Below are 27,057 nucleotides of genomic sequence, written 5' to 3'. Positions count from 1 at the left end.
GTATAAAGTGTTGTACGACTTGAAGTGCCAGTGATTTTTTTAAACAACAAGTGTAAGTGCTTTGTGTGTGTGTATGTGTTGTGTGCTATCATTAGGAAAGTTAGTTTTTCACAAAATACCGATTCTGTATACTTATGATCGCTGAAAAAGACTCAGTCAAGTATTCAACCGTAAGTCACGTTTGCCTCAAATAGTATTGATGAACAATAGTCAGGTAATTGTCTACTAAGTGTGTTATCGATATATATATTTATAGATATATTATATATATATATATATATGACTAATAAAATTTTTGTGTATATTTAATTTATATATGATATATAAGTTATAAATATATTTTTAACTCATAAATCGGTAAATATTTACACTCAATAATCTTTAAAATCTATTCACTATTAAAACATTAAATTGTTTACTATTGAAAGACATATATAGTTTGTTGTTATTGTTGTTCAAACATAGTTTTGAAAAATATATCCATTTATTTGATTCAAATATTCAATAGCATAAAATTTTTTAAACAATAGATTTTATACAATTAATATATTTTTTACTATTTCCATAAAGTTTTATACAAATGGTATATTACATTATATTACAATATAATATACCTATATTATTTTTGATTCAGTTAAAAAGCTAATTTAAATTAAACAACTAATAATTATATAACAATTGCTAGTAATAGTTATATAACAATTATTTTTAGTGAATTATAATTAAGAAAATAATAATAAAAATTAAGATGTTTCCTATTTAATAATTAAGTTTGCCAAGGTAATAGTTGAATATATAATTATGTTTATATGTAATTAATCTTTTAATAATAAATTTTATTATATAGTAGTATCAATTTTTTTTCAAGTATTTTTAAGATAGTAATTATTACAATAAGAAAAAAGTATACTGTATTTTATTCAAACATTGCATAATAATTATATGCATGTATTCATTTATGAAAATTATATAAAACTATTTTATTTTTTAATACAATTTTTTACATATATAAATTTATATATATATACATGTATACAGGTATATATATATATATATATATGCAAAATTAACTAGTTAGATTATTTAAGCAATTATGTAATTATTTAAATATAGTTTGTTGTTTATTACGATTTTGTTGTTGTTTAGCATTTTTACTTATATTTATATAAAAATTTATTTATATATATAACTTTATATATAAAAACTTACATTTGGTTGCCGCTATATATATATATATATAAAAGGGCCTTACATTAATCTCGGGCACGCGGTTTTTGCTATAATTATTAAACGAACTGAGATATATTAATTTTGTAAAAAGTGTATTAAAAAGTGATTTACGCGTGATATTATAAATTATTTAATTTTTAATTTTGATCACGTGATCATATTTATTCTTGGACGTTTGCAAACCACTATGTCATAACCTATACTATAAATGCTAGAATAGAATTTCAATAGTAAGTTTGTAAAGCTTAAACTGAAAATTTATGGGAAGAAAAAATTTTTAAAATTGGTCGAAGAATAAATTTTTATGGCTTTTCAAACTTGTGGAAAAACACATTATATAAAATCGTGGAAAATAAAATGACGTTATTTATGGACAGTAGACACTTATTAGATAGAGATATTAATACTATTGTTTATTCTGAAAACAATATTTTACTATGATAAATAATTTTTTAGATAATCAAATTTAATTAAAAATTGCATTATCGAAATATAATGTTGTGTTTTTTATTGTAATTTAATTATCTAAAAAAATATTTAACATAAAAAAAATTTGTTTTCAGAATAAGCAATAGTATTAATATCTCTATCTAATAAGTGTCTACTGTCCATAAATAACGTCATTTTATTTTCCACAATTTTATATAATGTGTTTTTCCACAAGTTTGAAAAGCCATAAAAAATTTATTCTTCGACCAATTTAAAAAAATTTTTCTTCCCATAAATTTTCAGTTTAAGCTTTACAAACTTACTATTGAAATTTTATTCTAGCATTTATAGTATAGGTTATGACATAGTGGTTTGCAAACGTCCAAGAATAAATATGATCACGTGATCAAAATTAAAAATTAAATAATTTATGATATCACGCGTAAATCACTTTTTAATACACTTTTTACAAAATTAATATATCTCAGTTCTTTTAAGAATTATAGCAAAAACCGCGTGCCCGAGATTAATGTAAGGCCCTTTTATATATTGTATATGACCTTCAATTACCTGTATTACAATATAACAACATTTATAATGCATTTCTCCTTAAAAAGACTGGTTGAGAGAGCACAGGGATTATTATTTTTTGGTGGTAGAGATAGTGTAAGTGAATGAGTGAGTGAGGGATGAGCAATGCATTGCATTTTTACAGCTCCAGTACGGCATACACTTTGACAATACCTGTGCTAACTGTGGTAAAGCATTACAATATAAATACTGTATATAACTTTATGATAACATTATTTTTTCTATACATATAAAAGTTTCTATCAATTTTTATTATATAAAAGATAACTTTTTGTGTGTGTAAATTTTCCTACAATTTCTATTGGATATTATGTTTTTAAAATGTTTTATATATTGTAAAAAATTTAATGTGTCTCAAAATAACTATAGTATTTAAATTTAATGTAATATAATTTATATTTCTCATATTTTTAATTAAGTTGTATTGAATGATATTTTTGAAATAATTTTATTTTATTGTTGAAATAATTAGATCAACAATGTATTAATTTTTAATCTTTTTGTTTGTTTGTTTGTTTAATTACCAGAGCTCTAACCAACTGTATTTGTGACTTTATAAATTGTTTAACAAATTATAAATTTAGTTAAATTTTTAGTTATAATTAAAAAAAATACATTCAGCAGCAGATATACCGAGCAAATGATGTAATGTCAAAGATCTATAAGAAATAACAACAAAAAAAACATCAATTGAATCAAACAATTGAGTTAAACAAGTGATAACTCCGATTTAGTTTTATGTGATAACTGTCCCTTCAATGTCCAAACTCGACGCCAAACATTACTTAACAAATGGCTTATCACGTGATACGTTCATCGATCGGTTTGGTCAGACCCGAGACCACGTATTTCTGGACACAAATCACACACAGGATAACATGAGACAGGTATGTCAATCATTCAATACTCTCTCTCTCTCTCTCTCTCTCTCTCTCTCACACACACACACATACTCTATCAGGACTACTCTCACACAAATTTTAGGTCCCGAAAAACACATACCTATTAATAGCCCGAAGCGCTAAATCCTAATATCAGACACCATTGCTTTGAGTGGATGTCTATTCCCATACATAATAATAGTACAGTCTATGTGTAAAAATCAATTAATAATAAGGTGTTTGTAATACACACTATAAGTAACTTATACAATATATACATATAAATTATACAGTACATTATATGATATAAATATATTTATATATATATATATATTAAATTTTATGAAAACTTCATTAAAAAACATTTGAATAAAAAATTAAATTTTATTTATATATGATATACTACAGTATTTAATTATTGTTTGCTGTGACGGTCATTACAAACATTATAATTACTATTTATTATTATTTTCACGATTTACTAAATAGTCTTATGTAATACTCATCATAAATTTAAAAATAAATAAATAATATTTGCAATGTTTATATGTTTTTTCTATTTAATAAATAAAAAAATACATACAGCAGTACATAATAAACTATTTTTTTAACAATAAATTAATAGACAATGATTTCAACTCAATAGTTAATATAATAAAATCAATGTTATACAAGATTCTCGATTTTATTGGAGGGGGGGGGGTAATTGAATTGAAGTGTTTAATTGAAATTAGTTATAAAGTTGATAAATAAAAATTAATTATCCATTACTTTGTAAAATTTTAGGGGGGGGGGTTGATTTTTTTTCGAAAATTTGGGATAGGTGTAAAATAAAATAAAAACTTGGTCTTAGGGGGGGGTAGGTAAAATGCATTTAAAATGTTTTTTCACTTTCTATTTAATAATGCTTTTAGTTTTAATAAGTGATAAAAACAAAATTGATTTTTTTGTAAACAAATATAATTATTTATTATTTACATTTTAATTCACGTTTACAAGAAATTATAAAAAATATATATTACATTGAGAAAAAAATTATTATCATTATTAATAATATTATCTATTCATATAATTTTTTTTCTTCAAAAATTTTGTTGTTGTATAAAATCTTTGTATAATATATAGTATATAAGTGTTTGTAAATACATTATATACGTTGTGATGAAGCAATTTGTAAAATAACCTCAATTTTGTTGTTTTATTATTAACAATAAAATGCGAGAGAAATTATTATCATCAGTAAATAAAAATTAAATAATAATAATTGTAAAAATTATTTGTGTTTATTATTATTATTATTATTATTTATGATATTTGAAGTGAGGAACTGAATATTGAAATTGAAATATAATAGTGAAATGGTATAATACGGGCTTATGTATGTATGTTTTTTGGTGGTAATTGTTTATTATTTAATAGACACACAACTTTTACATTTAATAAAACGGATAAATTAATTGTTTAGCAAAAAAAAATATATCTAATTTAATTACAAATGGTTGAATATTTTTTCACGTAAATCACAATAACAAAAAACTATTTTTTTTAACTATAAGGTATAAAAATTTTTTAGCATTAAATTGAGTATTTTGTGTATAATAGTAATCTTTATTTTATAAGTGTGTGAAAAAATTTAATGGTTTTAAATGTCAAGTGCCTTATGAGAGGTAAATGAATGAAACATTTTTAAATATATAAATGTTTTCCTTTAAAAAAAACTATAAATTAACATTTGTTGTGAACTATTATGATTATTATCAAAAAATAAACGACAATTATATAATTGCAATATTCATTCACAATAATGTAGCCAAATATATATATTTATTTATTTATTTATTTATTTATATATGATATAATTTAAAAATTAACAATAACATTATATTTTAGCGACAGTCCATGATTAAGTTATAATAGTTTTGTTATGTTTTCTTATTGCATAATAAATTTGAAGTTTTAATATATAATATTATGCACACATACTGTATATACTGGTATAATAATGTTTATCATTGTCAAGCTTTTTAATATTTATAACAGTAATCATTAATATGTATATACAGTTATTTATGTATACAATATATGACTATAAATGTTTTTTATTTCCTAATTTTCTAATGAATAGAAAATTATTTTTGATTTGTTTTATCCGAAACAAAATAAAATAATTATATTATTTTTTTATATAATATAAAACGCTTAAGAATTTAGCCTTCAATTCACATCTGATAAGTCATGCTTTAAGTATTTTATATGCAAATCATATACCAATTATATATATATTTTATGTTTATTTGTTTAAAATATAGTGAATCTTCTCATTTAAAAATAATAGCGATAATTATTTGTCATTTATAACTTATTTTGAGGTCGTTTAATATCTTTGTATTTCTCTTTTATTTATTTAAAAAACAAACAAAAATCAAAATTATTATTTTAAAACTATTGATTTATATATATATATATATAAATGAAAATTATATATTCAAATGATTAGTTTTGTATAATTTATGTTTAAATTAAAAAATAATATGCTATTAAATTAGAAAGCATTTTATATTGATTTAGTACTGTATTTAAAAATATCAAAAAATATATCTTATTTTCTTGTTGTTATTTAATAGCAATGTTGTTGGGCTTATGTTATTGTATGAAATGATTATCATTATTATTATTATTATTATTTACCCATTGTATAGACAGATAAGGCCTCGAGAGAGAGAGAGAGAGAGAGAGAGAGAGAGAGAGAGAGAAGTTATATGTGTTTTAAAAACAACAAAAATCTGTGGGTTGTCTTCTCAGGGGATGATTTCAAGTTTGTTGCCTTGAATTGTGTGATGAATATTCAAATCACTTAAAACATTTAGATCCCTAATCTCGACTTGAAATCAATAGGAAGTAATGTTTGACTATTTTTCTCTTTCAAACTTACACTCACTCTTAGTTTATTACTGAAGAGAGAGAGAGAGAGAGAGTATTAAAAATAAATATCAAATCTCTCAAACATTTAATCTGATGTTCAAATTATTGAGAGATTTTCAATATTGAGAATTTTGCATTGCTTTCTAATTTTATTTTTTAAGAAACATAAGTTTGATACCTGTATAGTGATATAAAAAGAAAAATAATAGCAAATAATTATAAGGGATTGTACTGTATTTATAATTATTTGCAATACAGGTAATAACAATTTGTATATTATTAAGCATTTCAAGCTTTTTTTCACGAGATATAATTAGAAACGGTTTCTATTACTAACTAATAAATTTTACTTTTTTATAGCTATTCAGGTTATATATATGCTGTAAAATATATAATATTATCATCATTTAGTGTTTTAACAAAAAATAAAATAAAATATTATTAACAGAGTTCAATGAAAATTATAAATACCAAAATATTTTAATGAATGTTTTTTTAAGTAAATGTATTTTACGTAAATAACACACACATAGTGTATAATATTATATAAAATACATTTAATTGAAATAAATTTTAAATAAAAAAAAGCTTCAAGCATTTTGTTTGTTGTTGTTGTGAACTTTAAGATTTATTGTTATACAAAAAATTATTATATAATATTAAATACTAAAGTGTTAAGTTTCATAATATATTAATTTAAATTAAATTAATATTAAAACTTCTCTTATTTAATTTTTTTGCTACAATTTATCTTAATTTCCAATAGCAAGTGATTCATAATTTATTTTTAAAAAAGTTTGTAAATCATTTTTGAAAATAATTATTATTAAATAATTTATTAATATGTTTTTATTACAAAATAAAAATATTAAACAATAGATAGGGTTATAAATGATGAAAATTTTGTAATATTTTCACTTAAAAATTAATAAATTCTACAATAAATAAACTTGATGATACACTAAACAACAAAATTATCTATTGTTATGTTGTATTATCATTGAAATATTTTATAATAATAATTTATGCGCTTAATTTTATATTTATATTGTATATAATATTCAATTCAATTTTTAAAATTCATTCAATCATTTAATATATGTACATATACTGTATATTTTAATCATATATACAGTATACGGTATTTATATGTTTATCAATTATTTTAAAGTTATTTTATTTATTGATTTATAAAACAAAATATTAAAAAGATAAATAATTTTAATTGATGCATAGTTATTGTCTTATCATATAAATATTAAAAAATTTAATTTTTTTAAAAACTTGATTTTTATTTTATTTGTTTTTTTTAAAAAAAAAGATATAACTTTTAATTTTAAAATTATTTATCCATATTATATGTACATATGCAGCATATACTGTATTAGTATACAGTACATTTATAAAAATAAAAATAAATAAATTCAAAATGCTGTAAAAATATACAATGAAATTGAAGTATCATTTATTATAAAATATCTGTGTGTTTATATTTCCTTTAAAATTAATTACAATAAATATTATACAATAATATTTATAATTAAAAAATTTATTTTTTATTAAAATTATAAGCAAATTATAATTGTATAATTTATATATAATAAAGTATTTAACAATTGTATTGTTTGTACCCAAAACAGGCCAATCGTTTATCACTGTCCTTTGCGACGGCAAACTTTCCCGAAGACTACTTGCCCTATACGGCCACTTATTCGCGAAATAATAATAATAATAAGGATCCGTATCTGGTTTGGGACAGTGGTTTCAATGTCGAATCGTCGACCAGCGATGGCCATCACCACTACCCTAACCAACACCACCATAATAACCCCCACCACACTCACACCCATACTGCCAGTATTGACAGCCATAGTCCGGCCAGTCTTAACCACTATCACATGCACTCGCAAAGTCATCTCTATCCGACCTGTTCCGGATCATCAGCTTCGTGGCCAACGACCTCCAAGAAACGCAAATGTTGTGGCGTGTCGTGCGGCTGCTGTTGGCTAACAATGCTGGCACTGGTCATCATATCGGCTCTGGCCACTATTGTCGGCTTTTCCATATATCTGGCAATGATTACAAACCTACATAAAAGTTCGCAATTTCTAGTAAACGGCAGTTTCAAAGTGGATTCGGGCGATAACTTTAACCAAAAGTTAATCAACACTTCATCGCTGGAGTTCATCAAAAAAGCCAACAAATATGAGACTATTGTAAGTGATTTTTTTGTTATTTAACTTTTTTTATATGTTTGTTAAATATTTTTTGATATCAACTCTTTAATAGTTTTCCCATCACTTTTCATGCTAATAATATTTTCTTAATCGATTGAATAGTTAGGTTATATTTATAACCAAAAAACTTTATTTATTATAGTGTGTGTGTGTATACTGTATAATAATAATATTGGTGTAGAATAATGTATAGATAGATAGATAGATAGATAGAGAGAGAGAGAGAGAGAGAGAGAGAGAGAGAGAGAGAGTAAAAAACGCTGAGAGAGAGATATTTATTGCTTAGAAATTTTTACTTTTTTGAAAAGTTTATGTTTCAACACAAAAAACCGTAAAATAAAAGTAACAATAATATGATAATAAAAAAAAAAAGTTTTTAGAAAAGTAGACAACGAAAAGGTCCAAAATTTATTTTTTTTTGTTATAAAATTTTTATTGTATTTCCAATACTTTTCTCTCACTCACTCACTCTCTTTCTCTCTCTATTTCTCACTTACTTTTAAAAGTCACACATGAATTGTTTTTGAAAGTAAATTGAACTTAAAAATACATACATATATATACAGTATATAAACCGATATGAATTTTTTATCAATAGATTATACATGATTTGTCTTTCAACTGTTTGGGCAATTGTTATGCCATTTAAAAAAATATCATGTGTTTGTTTGTTTGTATTATGCATTCAATATATGTATTCACGCATATGTTATTAGGAAATATGTGTTCACTAATAATGATGAATGATTTTCCAAAAAATTTGTGGTTCATTTTGTTTTGTTGTTGTTGTTGTTGTTTAATAGTAATCCTAGAAATATCTGTCCAAAAAAACATACACACAAACAAATACATACATAGTTTCAATAGCCATAGACCCAAACAAATTAAATATCAAGTGAAACAAGTTTTCAAAAAATCCGTGAAATCAGTATTTTCTTAATAGTTAATACTTTTATATATATATATATATATTTAAAAACACACCAACAGTATAGACACTACCATATAATATGTATTGTAATAAAATTAAGCAATAATTATATAAATTTCAATACAAAAATCGTGATTCCCTTCTCTCTCTCTCTTTCTATCATTTTTTTTATCTAAATCTTCTTTATTAGTGTTGTATTACTCAATAATATACAGTATATATTCAATATATTCTCTTTTTTCGGTTAGTTTTTTTTGCAAACATTTACTATAATATTTTGTTTATTATATACACATTGTGTAAATTATTAAACACACACACACATACTCGCAAAATATGTTTAATATACATAAAAATAATTATTATTTCACAATTTTTTGTGCATAAAAAATAAAAATAATAACATTTATTAAGCAATATTTTTAGTATATATAATATACTGAATATATTATATAAATAAATATATATATATATATTTATTAAAATGATTTGTCCCTCAAGTCAAATCATGAGGACTTACAGTAATATTTTTTTTATTATTTATCATAATTTTATCTTATTTTTTTACTACAATTTTTTGCAAACATCCAACTCTTTTGCTAAATTGCTTTTACTTTTTTTTTGTTGATTTTATTTTTTTGTTTTGTTATTATTATTTTGCAAATAATTTGTCTCAACGACGAAACATAAACTTTTATATTATTTATTTTTTTGGTTATTTTTCAAGCAATTGAACTCTTGTTGAGGCAATTGAAAAATAAATAACAAACAAACGCAACGCTAATAACAAACAATTTAATCAATTTTTGTTTAAAATTTTTAAAAAATAAACTATATATAAGATCATAAATATGTCTTTTAAAATTATCGCAAAATAGTTATACAGTACTCAAATTGCAATAGTATTATGATTAGTGTTGGTATGTATAGTAATATTAATAATACAGTAATAATAATAATAATAAAATTTCAAATAACAAAATAGATGTCATATGTTTTAAAGGCTATACAATAATAATAAATAAAAACTTTTTAATACTCTTTATTATTGATTTTCATGGTTATCAATAAAAAATATCAGAATATTTATAGAAATCTATTTTAAATAACTTTATTGAAATATTTTTTTTTGTTATTTGTGAACAACAAAAAAGGGTTATGACTTTACAACAAAAAATATCTCATTTGATGTCATTCATCATTTGCCGCATAAAAGATGAGAGTGTTTTAGACACATATTGTATTATAAATGAATTGGTTTTTTTCAGTGTATCTCATCTGAAATTATTTTTTTCTTGTATTGAAAATACTGTTACAGTCTTTATAATCTCATATTTTTTTTCTTTATTATCTAATCTTTAAAATAGATTTTTTTGTGTATATCTTCACTTCATTTTTAAATTTTCTCACTTTTTTTAAATATTCATTATTTAATTGAATTGATTGTTAAACGACAAAAAACAGATAAAGACGGCATTGGAGACGAGTTCATTGAGTAATGCCATCACTAAACAGGAAGTCTATGCCTTTGGAAAGGGATCTCTTGTCGTATATTTTAGGCTGGGTTTGGATCGAAGGAAAGTCAATACTGTTATGGAAAGCGAGAGACGAAGTGGTGAGACCAGAGTTGTCGACAGGACTGACAGCAGGATTGGCAGCGATAGGAAGGATAGTCCACTGTTTGATGACATGTTTGCCGTAAAATTGATACAAAAAGAGTTAAGAGATGGTATGAGCCAATTGAAGATTACTGGAACCGAACAAATTATTATTGATATGACATCAATACAAGTGATGACTGATTTGGAACCAATGACCGATCGCAATGTCAACGATATTAAGACCAGCGGTTTTCTATCAAATAAAGCGTTGTCACCCATAAAGGCTAAAGACATTATGAAACAAATGTCAAACAAGTCTTCTGACATAAAGCCAAAAGACAGCCAAACAGACAATAGCATGACTACGACTACTACTACTACTACTACTACCACAGCTATAGTAAACCCAACACTGCCTTCACTGGGGAAAAGCCAAAGCACTTCACAGACAGATATCGATGTGAGAAACGCTTCAAATATTACAATAAATATTTCAAATACCGATCCATTCATTACATCAGCTCTATCGACAACAACAACCACTACTACTACACCAACAACAGCTCACTTATCAACAACTATAGCACCAATTGTTGCCAATAATGAAAGTGAATCCAATGTTCCCACGACTACTAAACCCAATAATTATAAGTCAACAACAATTTCTTACATAAGATCGACGACAACTACTACTACTGTCCCACCAAAGTCTGAATATAAAAACCCATTCCTGCCGTTTACACGAAAACAATCGACCACATCATCGCCTAAAACGCCTACCACTTCCATTCCCAATGTTCGCATCACTACTAGATCTCGATTAAGAAGCACTACCACCACAACAACAACTACTACAACTCCACCCCCACCACTGCCAGAGACGCGTCCACCAAACCATATGCCGCCGACACCACCACTCCCGCCTCTCAACGATATGTCTAATGTTTTAATGAAAAGAACTGATCTTAAAGAGGATGGACAACGAATTAGTGGACATAAAGAGGATGGACACCGAATTAGTGGAATAGATTTTGGTCAATGGAAACCTGTTGTAGCACAGCCACCACCACCTCCACCACCTAAACCTATACCACCTAAACCAATTCCACCTCCAATACAGGTGCCAACTAACCAACAATTTCAACCAAATCTAGGCATACCAATGAAACCCAAACCGCAACCCCCGCCACACAATATACTAATTCCACACCGACAGCGACCGCCATTCAGAATACCAATACCTATAGGCATACCTATGCGCGAAGTTCCCCGTCTTCTCGATGATGATGATGATGGCCCTAAAGTAGAAGATCAAACTTATGCACCAAAAGGTGAAACACCTAAAATAGTAGAAAATCACAACATATCTATAACACATCCGACTATAGGCACCACAACCACCACCAGCAGCACTACACCTATATCTTTATCATCGACTTCATCACCAATAAGTCCATTATCTCTTTCTTCTGCCGCCACTCGTTCGCCGCGTTTGTCGTCGACAACTAGTGACCCATCAATGGTCGACGGCTTTATTGTACCAATAAGTGTCGGTACCAAACCTGAATCGTCAGTACAAAAGACCCAAACAAACAAAAATGACTTTTTCGCTCAAGATTTTAATAAAGAGTTGCGAAAAAATAAATCATTAAACATATTGAATGATAATCCTATTGTCAGAGATGATAGTCAAACAAATAAGGATTATTATAATTCTCATTCATTTATCACAACAACAACTATAAATACCACTAACTCTTTAAGTAATACCGGTTCTCGAGTACAGGAATTAGGAGCCGGTAGTAGTACTGTGTTTAACAACATTCCTAATGTTGTAAATGTAACTACCGTTACATCAAACAACCAGTGGTCAGAAAGTGGTGTCAATCAATCAACACAATCGCCAACAAACAGCTTAACAGAGACACAGACAGCGCCGGACTCACCAAACAGTTCATCGTTGCTAACGAAAAGCCCATTTGATTATTTCAATGTAATTAATGAGACTTTATTTTTGTCATCAGAAAATCCAAGAGATAATTCAGACAGTATTGCAAATAACAATAACAACAATAACATAACAACCAATTCATACACTAATACTTTAGTAGACATAATCACATCAACAATTCATCCACAGATTAATAGTGACATAAATACTGCTAATCCTCCAAAAAATGTCAGACGTGTGGCCATATCATTGTCAACGACGACACAAATGCCTGACAGCGGCAGCCAATTGATTGCTGGTTTACCACTCGGTGTAGATCTAAGCAAATCTGATTTAATGATACCGGAAAAATTGATCCGAACAGTGGACTCATCGGAACCATTATATGGAGAAAGATTACCCAAATATATTCCTCCGGCACTTTTTAATAAGTTACCAAACAATGACATTATAAGCACAGACATGATTACCAATACGGATGAAGATCTGGCAGATGAGACCCTATATGATGACGAAATTGCATCGATTAATCACACGTCACCACTGGATATGATTAAAATGTTTTCATTGACGACCACAACCCTAAGCCACGGATTAGAAACAACAACTGCCGGCAGTGTTTGTGCCGACAATGAGTTTCAATGTTTGAGCGGTGAGTGTATGCCATCCAGAGTTTACTGTAACAGACGTATAGAATGCTCCGATGGATCCGATGAGAGACAGTGTACGTGTGCTCACTATCTGCGGGCTGAACGCCAGTACAAGAAGCTGTGCGATGGGGTTATTGATTGTCACGACATGAGCGATGAAAGTGACTGTCCCTACTGTAAGGGTGGTGACTATGTTTGTCCACAAAGTAGTGTCTGTATTGATAAGAGTAAAGTTTGTAATGGAGATAATGACTGTCCCAATGGTGACGATGAAAGTGAATGCATATCACTGGTGCCAAACAATCAGACATTAGATGAAACCGGTAAATACTTTAACAATGAGGGCTCACTTTATATAAGACAAAAGGGAAAGTGGGCTCCACTTTGTTTGGATGACATCAATATCAATGAAGACTTAGACATCAAAAGAAACAGACCGTCGGAGGAGTTGTGGAAAATTGAAGACTTGGGTAAAGCTATTTGTAGAGCTAACTCGTACTCGGATATGGACTCAATTAAGATGACAAGTCTAACCAATTATAAGTCTAACGAGTTCTTCAAATTGGAACCGTTTAACAATAACAACCGGATCTCTCCATCACTATCGATGTAAATATTTTTTTTCTCAAAATAATAAATCATATAATTATTTTCTGAAACAGTTTAATATAATTTCTTTGGACTAAAATCATTGGTATTTTTATATATATATAATATTTATTTTCATTATTATTGTCTTATCTCAGGTGGAGTTCGCTTTTTGAACGGTCTGAGTGTCTGTCGAAGAGAACCACTTACGTGAAGTGCAAAGATTTTGGTGAGAGATATATGTTTTTTTTGTTGGTTGTTGTTGAAGAAAATAATGATAATAATGACTATAATTAGAGAGAAAGAGAGAGAGAGAGAGAGCCGTACCTTTTTTATACTTTAAATATTTATATATATATATATATTAATATATACCTGTATATTGACTTACCTATACATACCTGTTCTCATCCCTCATATATATGATGCACATCCTCCTCTACAACAACAATAATAACGCATTACTTGATCGTCTACTCCTGTATATAAAGAATGTGGTGTACGTCCCGTCACGAACGGTATCAGACGTCGCATAGTTGGGGGTCAAAGTTCATCGCAGGGCTCCTGGCCCTGGCAGGTGGCGCTGTACAGGGAGGGCGAGTTCCAGTGCGGAGGTGTCATCGTTGCTGATCAATGGTTACTAACCGCAGCTCATTGTTTTCATGCGTAAGTTTTTTTTATAAAAAAATATTTTGTTTTTAAAAAATTTCAAAACTACCATAAAGTTTGCCATCCATTTGATTATCATATAATTATATAGTCTTTTATTTTAAAAGACTTGATTACAAATTGTATAACAAGTTATAGTTATATATATATATAAAGAGAGAGATAAAAAACATTTATTTTATTAAATGATTGATACGTTGCGTGTAGTAATCAAACTATAACTCATAGCACCCGTACTTTTATTTTATATAATAGTCTACTTTAATCTCTATCTCCCTCTTTCACTCACTCACTTACTCCGCTTAGTTAGTTTACAAGTTTTACTACATATACACAGTATACAACATACCTGTGCTATTCACTGCCAGAATCTCTGTAATCAGTGAAAACATAATAATAATAATATAATTTTTTATTGCAATCATTTTTTTCTCTCTCTCACACACAGTACTCGTGATGCCTATTGGACGGCACGCTTCGGTATCTTAAGACGCGGCAATCTGTTTGCCAGTCCATATGAACAGATACGGCACATAACGCACGTTATTGTGCACAAGGATTACGTGGACAAAGGCTTTATTAATGACATCGCATTATTACGGCTCAATGAGCCCATCAATTATAGGTATGTGTGTGTGTGTTGGCTATTTTGACCACCACTTTCATCAGTCAAATACCTCTTATATATTGCAATATACTATAGTTTTGTCAGTCAATATGTCATTAATCATATTTGGATCTCTTAATCATTTTTATTTTGTTGATAATGTGTTTGTATGTTTGTATATGTGTTTTTGTATAGCAAACACGTACGGCCAGTATGTATGCCCACCGAATTGGATGATGAATCTAAATGGCACCGTCAGCTTTGCACTACCGTTGGTTGGGGTAAACTATTTGAACATGGACGTATTTTTCGTATGTATTTCCACCACATAGTTTAAATAATTTAGTTATTAATTTTAATTATTATTATTATTATTATTACTGAACTTATATATATATATATATAGTTTTTCTTACTTTTTATATAATTCCCATAATAACTTTTAAACTATAATTATTAGTATTAATGCAATTATTACCCATAAAATTATTGCTTTCAGTGACTATATAATTAAATAGTCATAATAATAAATAATTATATAATTGCTTCAAATAATTTATTATTATTTTTTCATTTGATATTTCAATCAATAGCCGATACACTTCAAGAAGTAAAATTGCCGGTAATATCGACAGAGGAGTGCCGCAAACGAACCCTATTTTTGCCGCTCTATAAGATAACCGATAATATGTTTTGTGCCGGTTATGACAGAGGGGGTAGGGATGCGTGTCTGGTAAGTCATATTTAGTCTATAACAGCATATTATATTAACACTGTCATTAGTACATCAATGAATTAGTTAATTTTCAGTTAATTAGACAAAAAATTTTGGTTTATAAACAATTTTGTTTATTCTCACACCACCCAACCCACCATCTCATTATATAGGGTGATAGCGGAGGACCATTGATGTGTCAAAAACGTAACGGCAAATGGTTTTTATTAGGAGTGACCAGCAATGGTGACGGCTGTGGCCGAGCTGGTCGTCCAGGAGTTTATACAAAAGTTGCCAAATATATGGATTGGATAGACTCTGTCATTAGTGAGTGAATTTTGTTTTGTTTTTTTTTTGTTTTGTGAATAATTACAACAATAATATGATATTTAAAAAAAACACTTTTCATTAGTGAAAACAAAAGTCATTATGAAAATCGTGTGTTTTTTTTGTTGTTTTCTGTGAATCAGTTTAATTACAACACATTTTTTAATTATTATCTCTTTCTCTCTTTTTATTATAATTACTATCACTCACACAAAAAACATCAGACAATGACTTAGAGCCGGAAACAATTCGTGTCTGTGATGGCCACAGATGTCCATTGGGTCGTTGTATCAAAAAGGACAGCATATGTAACGGTATAATGGATTGTAGGGACTCTTCCGATGAACAAAACTGTACGGATTTTAGTAGAAAAAAATCCGACTTTTTTAATAATGATTACAACAAAACTGATTCTTCAATATAGTAGTAACTAAATGTTGTGTTTTTTTAGACGATTATTTAAATTATATGTCTTTATTAATATTTTAGTTTTTTATAAGAGAAAAACTTTTTTATATAAAATATTTTTTTTATATACACACGAAACTCATCCAAACATTATGTAAATTATTTGTCGCCTAATTTAATGTTCACATCATATACAGTATATTTTCAATCATTAGTTTCAGAACTTTACGGAATTTTTTTTTATATATATAATAATTTTTTACAATATATTTATATAAGTAAATTTATAAGTAAGTAAAAAAAGTTAATGTAATTTTTTTTCGCAACATTTCAGTCATTATAAATAAATCGTATATTTTTTTATATATATAAATAAAATAAAAATAATGTATTTTTTATTGTATTCCTAGTACTAAACATGCAATCAAAATGATATCCACTTTCTCTCTCTCTCTCTCTCTCTTTCTATAAAGTTATCCGCAAAAAAATAGTCTTAAAATTAATTTTTATGATATCTAACTCTAAAAAGTGGAAGCATTCAATTTGAAAGTCATTTCCCTCTATTTTTTATTTATTTATTTACAAACAATTATTATTATGCTGTTATACCGCTTAATAAAATGAAATTTTTCTATTTAATTATAATGTATTGTTTTTTGTGTAGTTGTTGTTGTCAATCTATGACAAACAACAACAACAACTAAAGCCACACATTTGTGAATCCCTTTCAAAGATAAGAGTGAGTGAGTGAATGAGTGAGAGAAAGAGAGAAAGAGAGAGAAAGAGAGAGAAAGAGAGAGAAAGAGAGAGAGAGAGAGAAAGAGAGAGAAAGAGAGAGAGAGAGAGAATTTACTATTGAATTGATGGGTGTTTGGCATTTGGTTTTTGAAAAAAATTAACTATAGGTTAGTATCTACTCGTTGTGTTGGGGTTTGCATTGATTATTATTATATACAAGTTTTTTTTAAGTTTAAAGGTTTATTTTAAATGACATTTTTTTAAGTCAACAAAAATTAGTTGTATTATACAATCATGTGTTTTCTACACTCTATTTCTATTTATTTTATTTTAATTTTTTTGCTTTATTTTACGTATGACTTGTGGCTAATTTTCAAAACATATGATTAGGCTGGCGAAGAAAAATTGTATATAATTTATATTATTTTATAGCAATTATTTTTTTCCTAAAACAAAATCAAATATAATGTAAATGGAAATGTTAATTGTCTGTCTCTTTTTAAGTATATATATATATAATATATTTATAGTAACATCAATCTTATGACAAACATTGACAAACAAATATGTAATTACTGATGACTTCAAAAAAAATTTAGCATTTGGTCTCTAATTAGAAAAGAAAATACAATGTAATAAAAAAAGTTAAAAAATATTTTTTGAAAATAAACATTTCGGCAAATCGTAGAAAAGTATTTGCAATAAAAAATATATACCTATATATATATATATATATCTGTATTGATGTTATATAATAGTTTGTTGTGTGAATGTTTAATACAGCATATACTTTACAAGTATTTGATGTATTAGCAAAACTAATAAACTTATAGATATATCATATATACAGTATATATTTATATACTCTAAAACTTGATAACTACTGTAACTTTTTTGTTGTCTTTAGAAATTGATAGATATATTAAGCATTTCAAAATAAATCATATAATTTTAACAACACATTTTACAACTTAATTTATTAGTCAAATTATAGTTACTGTCAGTTTTAATTTTTTTTAAAAATACACTTTACTACTATATTATTAATGTCTAGACATTTTTATTAATTAAGTTATAAGTTAAGCTAATTACTAATAATAATAATAAATAATAATAATATTAATTAAAGTTAATTTGAAATATATTTAAATTATAGTAAAATTAAAACATTAAGTATAAATAAATAATAAATCATTGCTATATATAATAATTATTATAATGTAGTGATAATTGAAAAATATTAAAGGCCTGAATGACTTGTTATTCAAAGCAATTAAATTGTTATATAAAAAACATTAAATTAAATAGTTTTCTAGTTATTACATAAACTACTATTTGTTTTATATCATACACATAAAGTTATTGCCAAAATAGATAACAATTATTTTCAAAAAAGCATAGTTGTAATATTGAAGTCAAACAATAAAACATTTTAACGCAAACCTATCAATCGTTTGTCATAATAGACATAACTTTTATAATAATAATATTATTATTATTATTTGTTTCTTTAATTACATTTTCCTGATATTTCGCACAGATATATATATAAAGCTGTCTTAATCAAAGACAATAAGATTTTTTTGCTTATTTATTTATTTAGTATTATTTGTTTGTTCATTGTTGATCATCAGTCATGTTTTGATGGGCACCGGTAAGGAAATTGGAAAGTCAATTGAGTCTTAAGTTTATTGACAGATCCAATATACAGTGTATATAGACTTTATGTGTTTAAGACTGGGCTCTAATAAATGGGGGGCGAGAGAGACAACAAACACAAACCATGAACTCCGGTAAGCGGAACACATGTGTCGTCAAATTAATTGCTTTATTCTATAATTGTTTGATTACTTTCCTTCCCTATGAAAAAAATTGCTTAAACAGTATAACTATATTATTAAGATCTAAAATAGTAGAGTATATATATTTTCAAACTTCATATATTGATATACTGTATATTATACTATATATTATCTATTAAATAATTATTAATATTAATTATTTTGATGGTTGAATGGGCAAATATTTTTTTTTTAATTTCCAGACACTTAATAAAAATTAATCAACATTTTCAATGTAGTCTATAGAGTCTATAGTCTTAATGATAATATTGTAATATAATAATAATAATAATATGCATATAACAATAATTGTCATTTTGTCCAAATAATAAAGTGTATGATTTGATAACATAATCAGTTTAAATTAAACTCAACTTTTAGAAGATTACGATAATTTTTTAATTTTGGTAATCAATTTACAAATAATAATATATTTCAATGTTATGAGTATTAAAATTTGTTGAAATCTATTGTTTTTATACTATTGATAGTAATGTTATTATATATAAAGATAATTTTCAACTTATATTAATTTATCATATATTATACATAGTATTGATGACAATCACACATTAAATAAAACGTATGGAGAAAAATGATGGGCCTATAAATTGGTGATTTGTGATAACTTACACTTAGAAAAGTGTAGAAAAAAATACAAATAAGTATAATGTGATGAATAAGATCATCAATTGTAATGCGAAACCATTAAAATCATGTTAAATATGAATCATTTCCTATCATATGATATATTGATAATGGGTTTATTAGACTAGAAATCTCTATAAAAAAATAATTAATGGATTTATTTTTGTCACATATTTTTGGTGTTATTTGATATTAAAAAAATCAATTTTATAATTTCTTTTATTTTAAAACAAATAATACAGTATTACTAAAATTTTGACAAAATTTTATAAAATTGTATAAAATATAATATTTAAAATATATTTGTTATTTATTTATAAAATTATTGAATTATTAATATATTAATTAATTAGAAATGTCTATTCATTGAGACATAAAATCAAGATTTTTGTCTTTGTTTGACAGCAACGGCCGCTATAAGAGCTGATCCCTTACCACTTCCGTCGTCGGCTAAGAAAAGTTCGACCTTTTTATTATTGGGAACCAATTCAACGATAAAATCAGTGATCAAAGTATGAAGTTTTGGATGTTTTTTATAGAAAGAGCCGTCAATTGCCACTCTTATAAACGGCTTATCGATTCTGTCGACAACCGATGCAATATCTGTTGATATAAATAATAGGATAAGAAAATTAAAGATTTTGAAATACTCTTCAAAGAGTAATAAATAAATAAAAGTAAAAAAAACAATTAACGACTTACTGGCGGCAATTAACTGTGCGTTTCGCACAGCAATCTGAGAGCAAACGTATTTCACAATTTCAATGTCATCTTTGGTTATCTGAGCGGAGGTATAGCCTAATCGTTGGAGTAATTTAGTCACAAAGTCATCACTTTTGTCGTTCTCGACTAACGACGCGTCCGGAGCTTTGATTGAATCCTTTTGTTTGAGAGCATCGGTAATGAGTCCGCCGACAAACAGTTGGTTTTCGGCTAACGTTAATAGTGAACGACGTATAAGATCACCAAAAAAGAAAGCGCCGACCAGTTTCTCGAAACTAATATAATTTTATATATAAATTATTAATATATTTAGATTCATAGGAAATAAATCGAGATTTTTTTTTAATACCCATAACTATGCGGAATCATCGACTCTTCATCCAACTCCATATCCCAGCGAGTCTTTACATAATCAATGGCGCCGTCATCTCCAAGAAAGCCACACTCGGTGTTAACGATAATGCTTTCAACTGGTTTGTCAAACGTTTTTAACGGATCAATTCTACCGATGCGATCGACTTTCTCCAAATAACCGGCATTCATACCGGAGCCCAGTATATAACTGACATATGTCTCAGGTTTCAAATACATACCATACATGAGAGTAGTGGTCACATCATTGGCAATGGATATTACATCTACATTCACGCCCTGGCGTGCAATGGCATCCCGTAAGAACTGAACGGCACACTTGCCATAAGCGTCGGGAAAATTTGTTTGAATACCCATCTGAAGAATCTTTGATTTATCCAAAGCTAACTGTTCGTAACCGAAGGAAAATGTGAATCCAAGAGGTAGTCGTTTGTCACTTATGTCGGGATTCTTTGAAATAAAATCGCCGATATTTTTGGCCAATTGATCAAAAAACTATATCAAATATTAATAACAAATTAATAAATAATTTAAAGAAAAACAATATATTTTAATGATATACCTGTTCAGCACTTGTTCCCGATCTTTGGTCAGCAGTTAGTTCGTAGTGTTGGACACGAAATTCTGGTTCTGTTCCCGGTTTTAGTCGACATAACATAACCCGCAAATTACTGCCACCGATATCCATAGCCAGTACATCACAGTCTTCAGTTCCGTCCGGATAGTCGGTAACAAATGTGTTGGCCATATAAAAGCATGACTTTCGGGACGGGTTGGCCTCTAATCCGAGTCTCATCTCTTCACTGAAGACGTCAACAATTTTCTTGACTTTAGAAACCGATAAAATAAATCCCTTAAGAATTTCTCGGATCTATTAATTATTTATAATAAAAAAATACAATATTTACAAAATTATTATTATATTAATTTAATAATTACCAAAATTATGATTTAATAATTTTTAATACTTATTATAAAAGTATACAATATATATAAAATATTAATATTGTATTTCGAAAAAAACTCTAATAGAAACACTATTTATTATTTATAATTAACAGTAATATAAAAAAATAATAAATAAATCTAAATCTAATAAAATTTTAGACAAAACAAATTATATTGTTTTTTAATAATATGTTTATAATATTAAACAAACAAACGAAATCAAAATTGAATTATATTATTAAAAATAAATAATCATTTATAATCCAAATTTTGTATTCATTATTATGGTTAAAAAAAATATAGATTTTAAATTAGCTGTAGAAACAAAACAAAAATCATAAATATTTATTTATTTATTTATATAAATAAAAATAAATAGTGCATATTTATTAAACTAATTTAATAGTTTTTTCTTCAAAAAATGCATAAATTATATTTTTAAAAATATTATATATATACAGTATATTTATAAAGCATTATTATATTTAATATACTGTAAGATATGTGAATGTTATTGTATTAGCTAAATATTTTCTGCAATTTAAAAAATAACTAATATTTAATAAATTTTGAAATTTTTCAAAATAAGTCAAACCCTCATTATATTTTTGTCTCAATCAAACAAATATTAAAGTTATTATATCTACTATTAAAATATGAGTTGAAAATCTAATATATATAACAAAATTACTATTGATATTTAAATTAGAGCAGCAAAAAAATAGTGTATAACTTTTAATTTTGACTGGCTCATTTAGTAATTAGTTTTTTTAGTAATTTTAGTAAATTTAGTAATTAACCAAGTAAAATAGTTATTACCATATATTATTAAATTTATTTTTATCATTTTCAATAAAAAAAAATAATCAACGTTAGTATTGGTTTGGTATCATATTAATGGAGTTACTATGTGAGCTAATATAACTATCAAAAAATAAATTTAAAATTTATTAACACACATATAAATTTGGTGTTTTATATTATTTATATTTATAAAAAAATAACATAAGTTATACTGTTTTAGGGTATAAGTTATAAAACTATAAAGACAATAGTAGTATAGCTACTATTATGTGTAATGTACTGTAGTTTTATTTATTTATGGGTTTAAATAGCAAACGTGTCCAAACATGTAATATACAATACTGTATATATATAAACACATAAATTATATGATATTATTATTATGAATCTAAACAATTGATGTCCAAAAAAATATATACAGTATATGTATATACGTGACAAACCTTTTGTTTTTTGCTGTCATCGCCAATATTGAGCACCGGATTATGATATGGAGAGTCCGCCAGAAGTACTGATTCAGCCGATGAGTCCATAGTTATAGTTATTATTCTTGAATTTTGTTTATATATCTATACTGTAAGTACACACCCCTTGAAAACAGTGGTCACAACAATAATAATGTATACAATCCTGCCTTCTGTCAGACTTTTCAAGCGATAAAACCAACAAAAATAAACTTTTGTTTCATTCAAACACTAGTTTTTATCGCAGTATTTATATTCACTTAACATTACGTGTTATAAGACTTATCAAAAAAAAATATATATATTTCGCTGAGTACTCAATCAATTAAATTATTATTATATTATTATATGACTATTAAATTATCAGTTGCTGATTGTATAGATATATAAGTTACTCATAATATGTATATTCACTGTACTGTATATTTGATATGTGTTTATGTCATATGTTATCAATAATATATGATATACAGTAAAGTACAGTAACTTAACATTATTAGCTATAAGTTTTTCGTAGAAATAAAATCAATATTTAATACCATATTTTATGTTATGTTTGAATTACGTAATTGTATATAAAATAAGTTTATGTAATTTATTAATATACTGTATATAATATATATCTAATAAATTGAATAATTTCATTAATAGGCTTACGTAATGTAAATTTGTAAATTCATTGCACATTTGATTTTTTCACACAATTTACTACTATTACTACTATTATATAATACTATACTATAATATAAAGTTATTTAATCTTTAATACTTAATATTCAAACAAACAATTTATATAATATGACTGAATAAATGAATGAATAAATATAATTTTGTAATTTTTTTAAAAATATAATAAAATTGGTTGACATTTACACTATATTTGTTAACAATTATTGTAAATAATAGCAAATGATTGAATTACAATATTATGATAATTACCTTAGAATAAATTTTAATAATAATATAATCATATTTTTATTTTATTTTTTACTAATTTAGTTATACAAAAAAATCATAAATATTTATATATTAACTTTAATTTTGTTAAAATAATTATTTATCATTAATATACTACAGAGTAATATAATCTACTATTTATTATAATGTCTTAATTAAGCATAATCTCTGATAACTACTGTTATCATTCAAAAAATATTTATTGCATAACATAAACATTATTAAATATATCTTTGACTATTATATATATATATATAAGTTATACATTTATCAGAAACTATTTCATATTATTAAAAACAATTAATGTAAAAAATAAAAAATTTTAATTACCATATATCATGTTATTAATTTAAGAGTAGTAGTAAAATATTTTAAATTTAAAATACTGTACAATTAATGATTATTTAAATTATTAAGCATTATATGATTAAATCAAAAATAGTTAATAATATATAAAAAATCAAAATTTAATAAATCATTATCAATAGAATTGTTATATGAATTTTATTTTAAATAATCTTCAATAGTATCAAACAATAAAGTTATAGCTTATAGTTTTTAAAATAAAATATTATTGCGGTCGTGGACCGAGTTGTGTGGGTTATGGGGTGTGTGATTCCCGATTCACCATTATTACAGCGGTTACGGCCCTTAGGGAAGATCCGTTGCAATGATATGTGATGTACCAACTGGTTATCAACAGCCGAACAGGTATGTCTTGCTGTGTTGATTGTTGTTAATTCAGGTCCCGATGCGAACTGGTATGTCTTGCTGTGTGACCTGTGTCCGAGTGATTGTCCGGATATCGGGTAATAGTGTGTGTAATAATTGTATGATTTAAAACACAGTTATTTTTATCAATAACTAAATAAAACTAATTTATTCAATTAAAACATATATTAATTAATAAACATAGAAATTGTGGGCAAATAATATTAATTGTAAACAATTAAAATAATTAATTAAATATTTTAACATTGGTTTGAATCGACGGCAAACAATAGGTTTTGAATTACATGAATAATATTTGTATTAAAAAGTAGTTAACAGATTGAGTTCACAATTACTAATAACATTGAAATTTAACTAAAAATAATTGTATAAAAAATTGTATTTAACTAATGTTAAGACTTATTTTTGTAATTATATATTTATCAAAAATCTAATATAACATTTAATTATAATTGAAATATAACTCCTAATACTCCCCCGCGACCTAGATTAGATCCGTTTGAGATAAGGAGCTAGTTGTGACACATGTAGCTTAAGTGTCGGTGCATTTGGTTTATCCAAATGATGTCCTTCAGCGTTGACCTGTGATGTTATTTTGGTGATAACAAGCGGTCCCTCGAAGAGTGGATCCAACTTTTTACGGTCCGGTCGGTTGTGTGGAAGTTTGACTTTAACTAAGTCGCCGATCTGTAAATTGAGAGGACTGTGCTGTTTATCATATCTTTGTTTTACAACTGCTTTTTCGTTGTCTGATTTGGCACTTGCTGATTGTCTGGCGTTAGACAAGTCACCAGTTGTGTTAAGATTATCAGTGCCAGTCATGAGATATGCTGGTGTATAACCTGTAACAGAATGGATTGATTGGTTGTACTGATCAACAACCTGTGAGACGAGTGAACTCCATTTGTAGTTACGGTGCTTGAGTTGTGCTGATCTAAGACGTTGTTTGAGTGATCCATTGGCCCGTTCGACAGTTCCATTGGATGCCGGGTGATAGGGTGTCGTCAGCGAGTGCTTAATATTTTGTCTTCTGAGATAATCTTTAAATAATTTACTTGTAAAATTGGTGCCATTGTCTGTCAATAGGCGGGCAACAGGTGTTGTTGCTGATTGAATAGCTTTGTTTAGACAGTCAACTGCTGTCTGTGCGGTGTTAGATTTGGTAGGGTAGGCCCAAATGTATCTGCTGTGGTGGTCAATTATTACTTGTAAATAATTGTATTTTCCATCGCTTGAACGGAAATCCATTGTATCCATAGCTAATAAGTCGTATGGTTTTGTTGGTGTTGGTATGGGCTGTAGTTGACCAAAGTGTTTGTGATTGACTGGTTTAGTGAGTTGGCAGATATGACATGACTTTACATATAACTCGATGTCTCGGTGCATGTCTTTCCAGTAATATTTGTATTGAATTTGTCTTTTTGTTGTCCTTATACCAGGATGACCACATTCATCGTGACTGGATGTCAATATTTTTGATACCAATTTTGGCGGTATAACTATGAGATTGCGACCAAATAGTCGTTTTGTTTGCAATCCAGTAGTGTTTGTTTGGTCAACCAGTTTAGCAAATAATTTATTTTTATCGGCTAATTGTTGTAAAGGCATCTGTGTGTTTGATACAACTGACAGGTCTTTCGATAAAGTAATGTTATTTGAAGTATTGACAACTGGAGTGTAGCTATCATTGTCTTTGATTGCCAGTTGTTGTGATTGCATGATTGTTGTGTCTGAAATGTAATTACAGACAGGTGCTCGTGATAACGCGTCGACATGAGCCATGTATTTGCCCGGTTTGTGAATGACTTCAAAGTCGTATGTGCTGAGTTCATCTGACCAGCGATAAAGTCTTTTTTTGGTTGACTTGAAGTTTGATAACCATTGAAGAGCTTTGTGATCCGTATATACTGTAAATTTGGTTGATTCGATGTATATGCGAAAGTAATGAATTGACTCGTAGAGTGCCAACAACTCGAGTTCTGTGACATAATATCTGGTTTCAGCGCTGGATAACTTGCGAGAAAAATAGCCAATTGGGTGGTTATCTTGAGTGAGTATGCCTGCTATACCAATAGTACTGGCATCGGTATAGA

General features: G+C 26.7%; 2 protein-coding genes across 4 annotated transcripts; one reads left to right on the top strand and one right to left on the bottom strand.

The window, feature by feature from the left end:
* Window positions 1-16,778, top strand: LOC128954924 (uncharacterized). Of its 3 annotated transcripts, none has more exons than XM_054300540.1 (11): window positions 1-214; window positions 2,872-3,137; window positions 7,694-8,269; window positions 10,686-14,032; window positions 14,170-14,240; window positions 14,503-14,677; window positions 15,129-15,305; window positions 15,483-15,598; window positions 15,881-16,020; window positions 16,176-16,329; window positions 16,554-16,778. In XM_054300540.1, the coding sequence occupies exons 2-11, from the start codon at window positions 3,009-3,011 to the stop codon at window positions 16,751-16,753; spliced, it is 5,085 nt and encodes a 1,694-aa protein (XP_054156515.1). In that variant the 5' UTR covers window positions 1-214; window positions 2,872-3,008; the 3' UTR covers window positions 16,754-16,778. The 3 variants fall into 3 exon arrangements, with proteins under 3 accessions (XP_054156515.1, XP_054156514.1, XP_054156516.1); XM_054300539.1 differs by having other exon boundaries at window positions 2,778-3,137; XM_054300541.1 differs by lacking the exon at window positions 2,872-3,137.
* A 3,549-nt stretch (window positions 16,779-20,327) lies between these two features.
* On the bottom strand, window positions 20,328-23,561 carry LOC128954926 (hexokinase-1-like). Its single transcript, XM_054300543.1, has 5 exons — window positions 23,255-23,561; window positions 21,622-21,930; window positions 21,037-21,554; window positions 20,667-20,962; window positions 20,328-20,567 (listed from the first exon to the last, which is right to left on the bottom strand). The coding sequence occupies exons 1-5, from the start codon at window positions 23,342-23,344 to the stop codon at window positions 20,344-20,346; spliced, it is 1,437 nt and encodes a 478-aa protein (XP_054156518.1). The 5' UTR covers window positions 23,345-23,561; the 3' UTR covers window positions 20,328-20,343.
* Window positions 23,562-27,057: the final 3,496 nt, after the last annotated feature.

The sequence above is a fragment of the Oppia nitens genome, unplaced genomic scaffold, assembly GCF_028296485.1.
Source record: "Oppia nitens isolate AA-2021 unplaced genomic scaffold, nextdenovo-longstitch-racon4-pilon3 scaffold2_pilon_pilon_pilon, whole genome shotgun sequence".
NCBI lineage: Eukaryota > Metazoa > Arthropoda > Arachnida > Sarcoptiformes > Oppiidae > Oppia > Oppia nitens.
The sequence above is the reverse complement of the archived record's forward strand: the minus strand, read 5'-3'. Positions and strand labels throughout refer to the sequence as shown.

What these genes read in the sequence shown, in the direction of transcription:
- LOC128954924 (XM_054300540.1), top strand. Translation starts at nt 3,009, where the DNA reads ATGTCCAAACTCGACGCCAAACATTACTTAACAAATGGCTTATCACGT. An exon ending in CGTGAAGTGCAAAGATTTTG is followed by an intron (nt 14,241 to 14,502) that starts GTGAGAGATATA and finishes CTGTATATAAAG; the next exon opens with AATGTGGTGTACGTCCCGTC. An exon ending in AATGAGCCCATCAATTATAG is followed by an intron (nt 15,306 to 15,482) that starts GTATGTGTGTGT and finishes GTTTTTGTATAG; the next exon opens with CAAACACGTACGGCCAGTAT.
- LOC128954926 (XM_054300543.1), bottom strand. Translation starts at nt 23,344, where the DNA reads ATGGACTCATCGGCTGAATCAGTACTTCTGGCGGACTCTCCATATCAT. An exon ending in CGGGAACAAGTGCTGAACAG is followed by an intron (nt 21,555 to 21,621) that starts GTATATCATTAA and finishes TATTTGATATAG; the next exon opens with TTTTTTGATCAATTGGCCAA. An exon ending in CGCACAGTTAATTGCCGCCA is followed by an intron (nt 20,568 to 20,666) that starts GTAAGTCGTTAA and finishes TTATATCAACAG; the next exon opens with ATATTGCATCGGTTGTCGAC.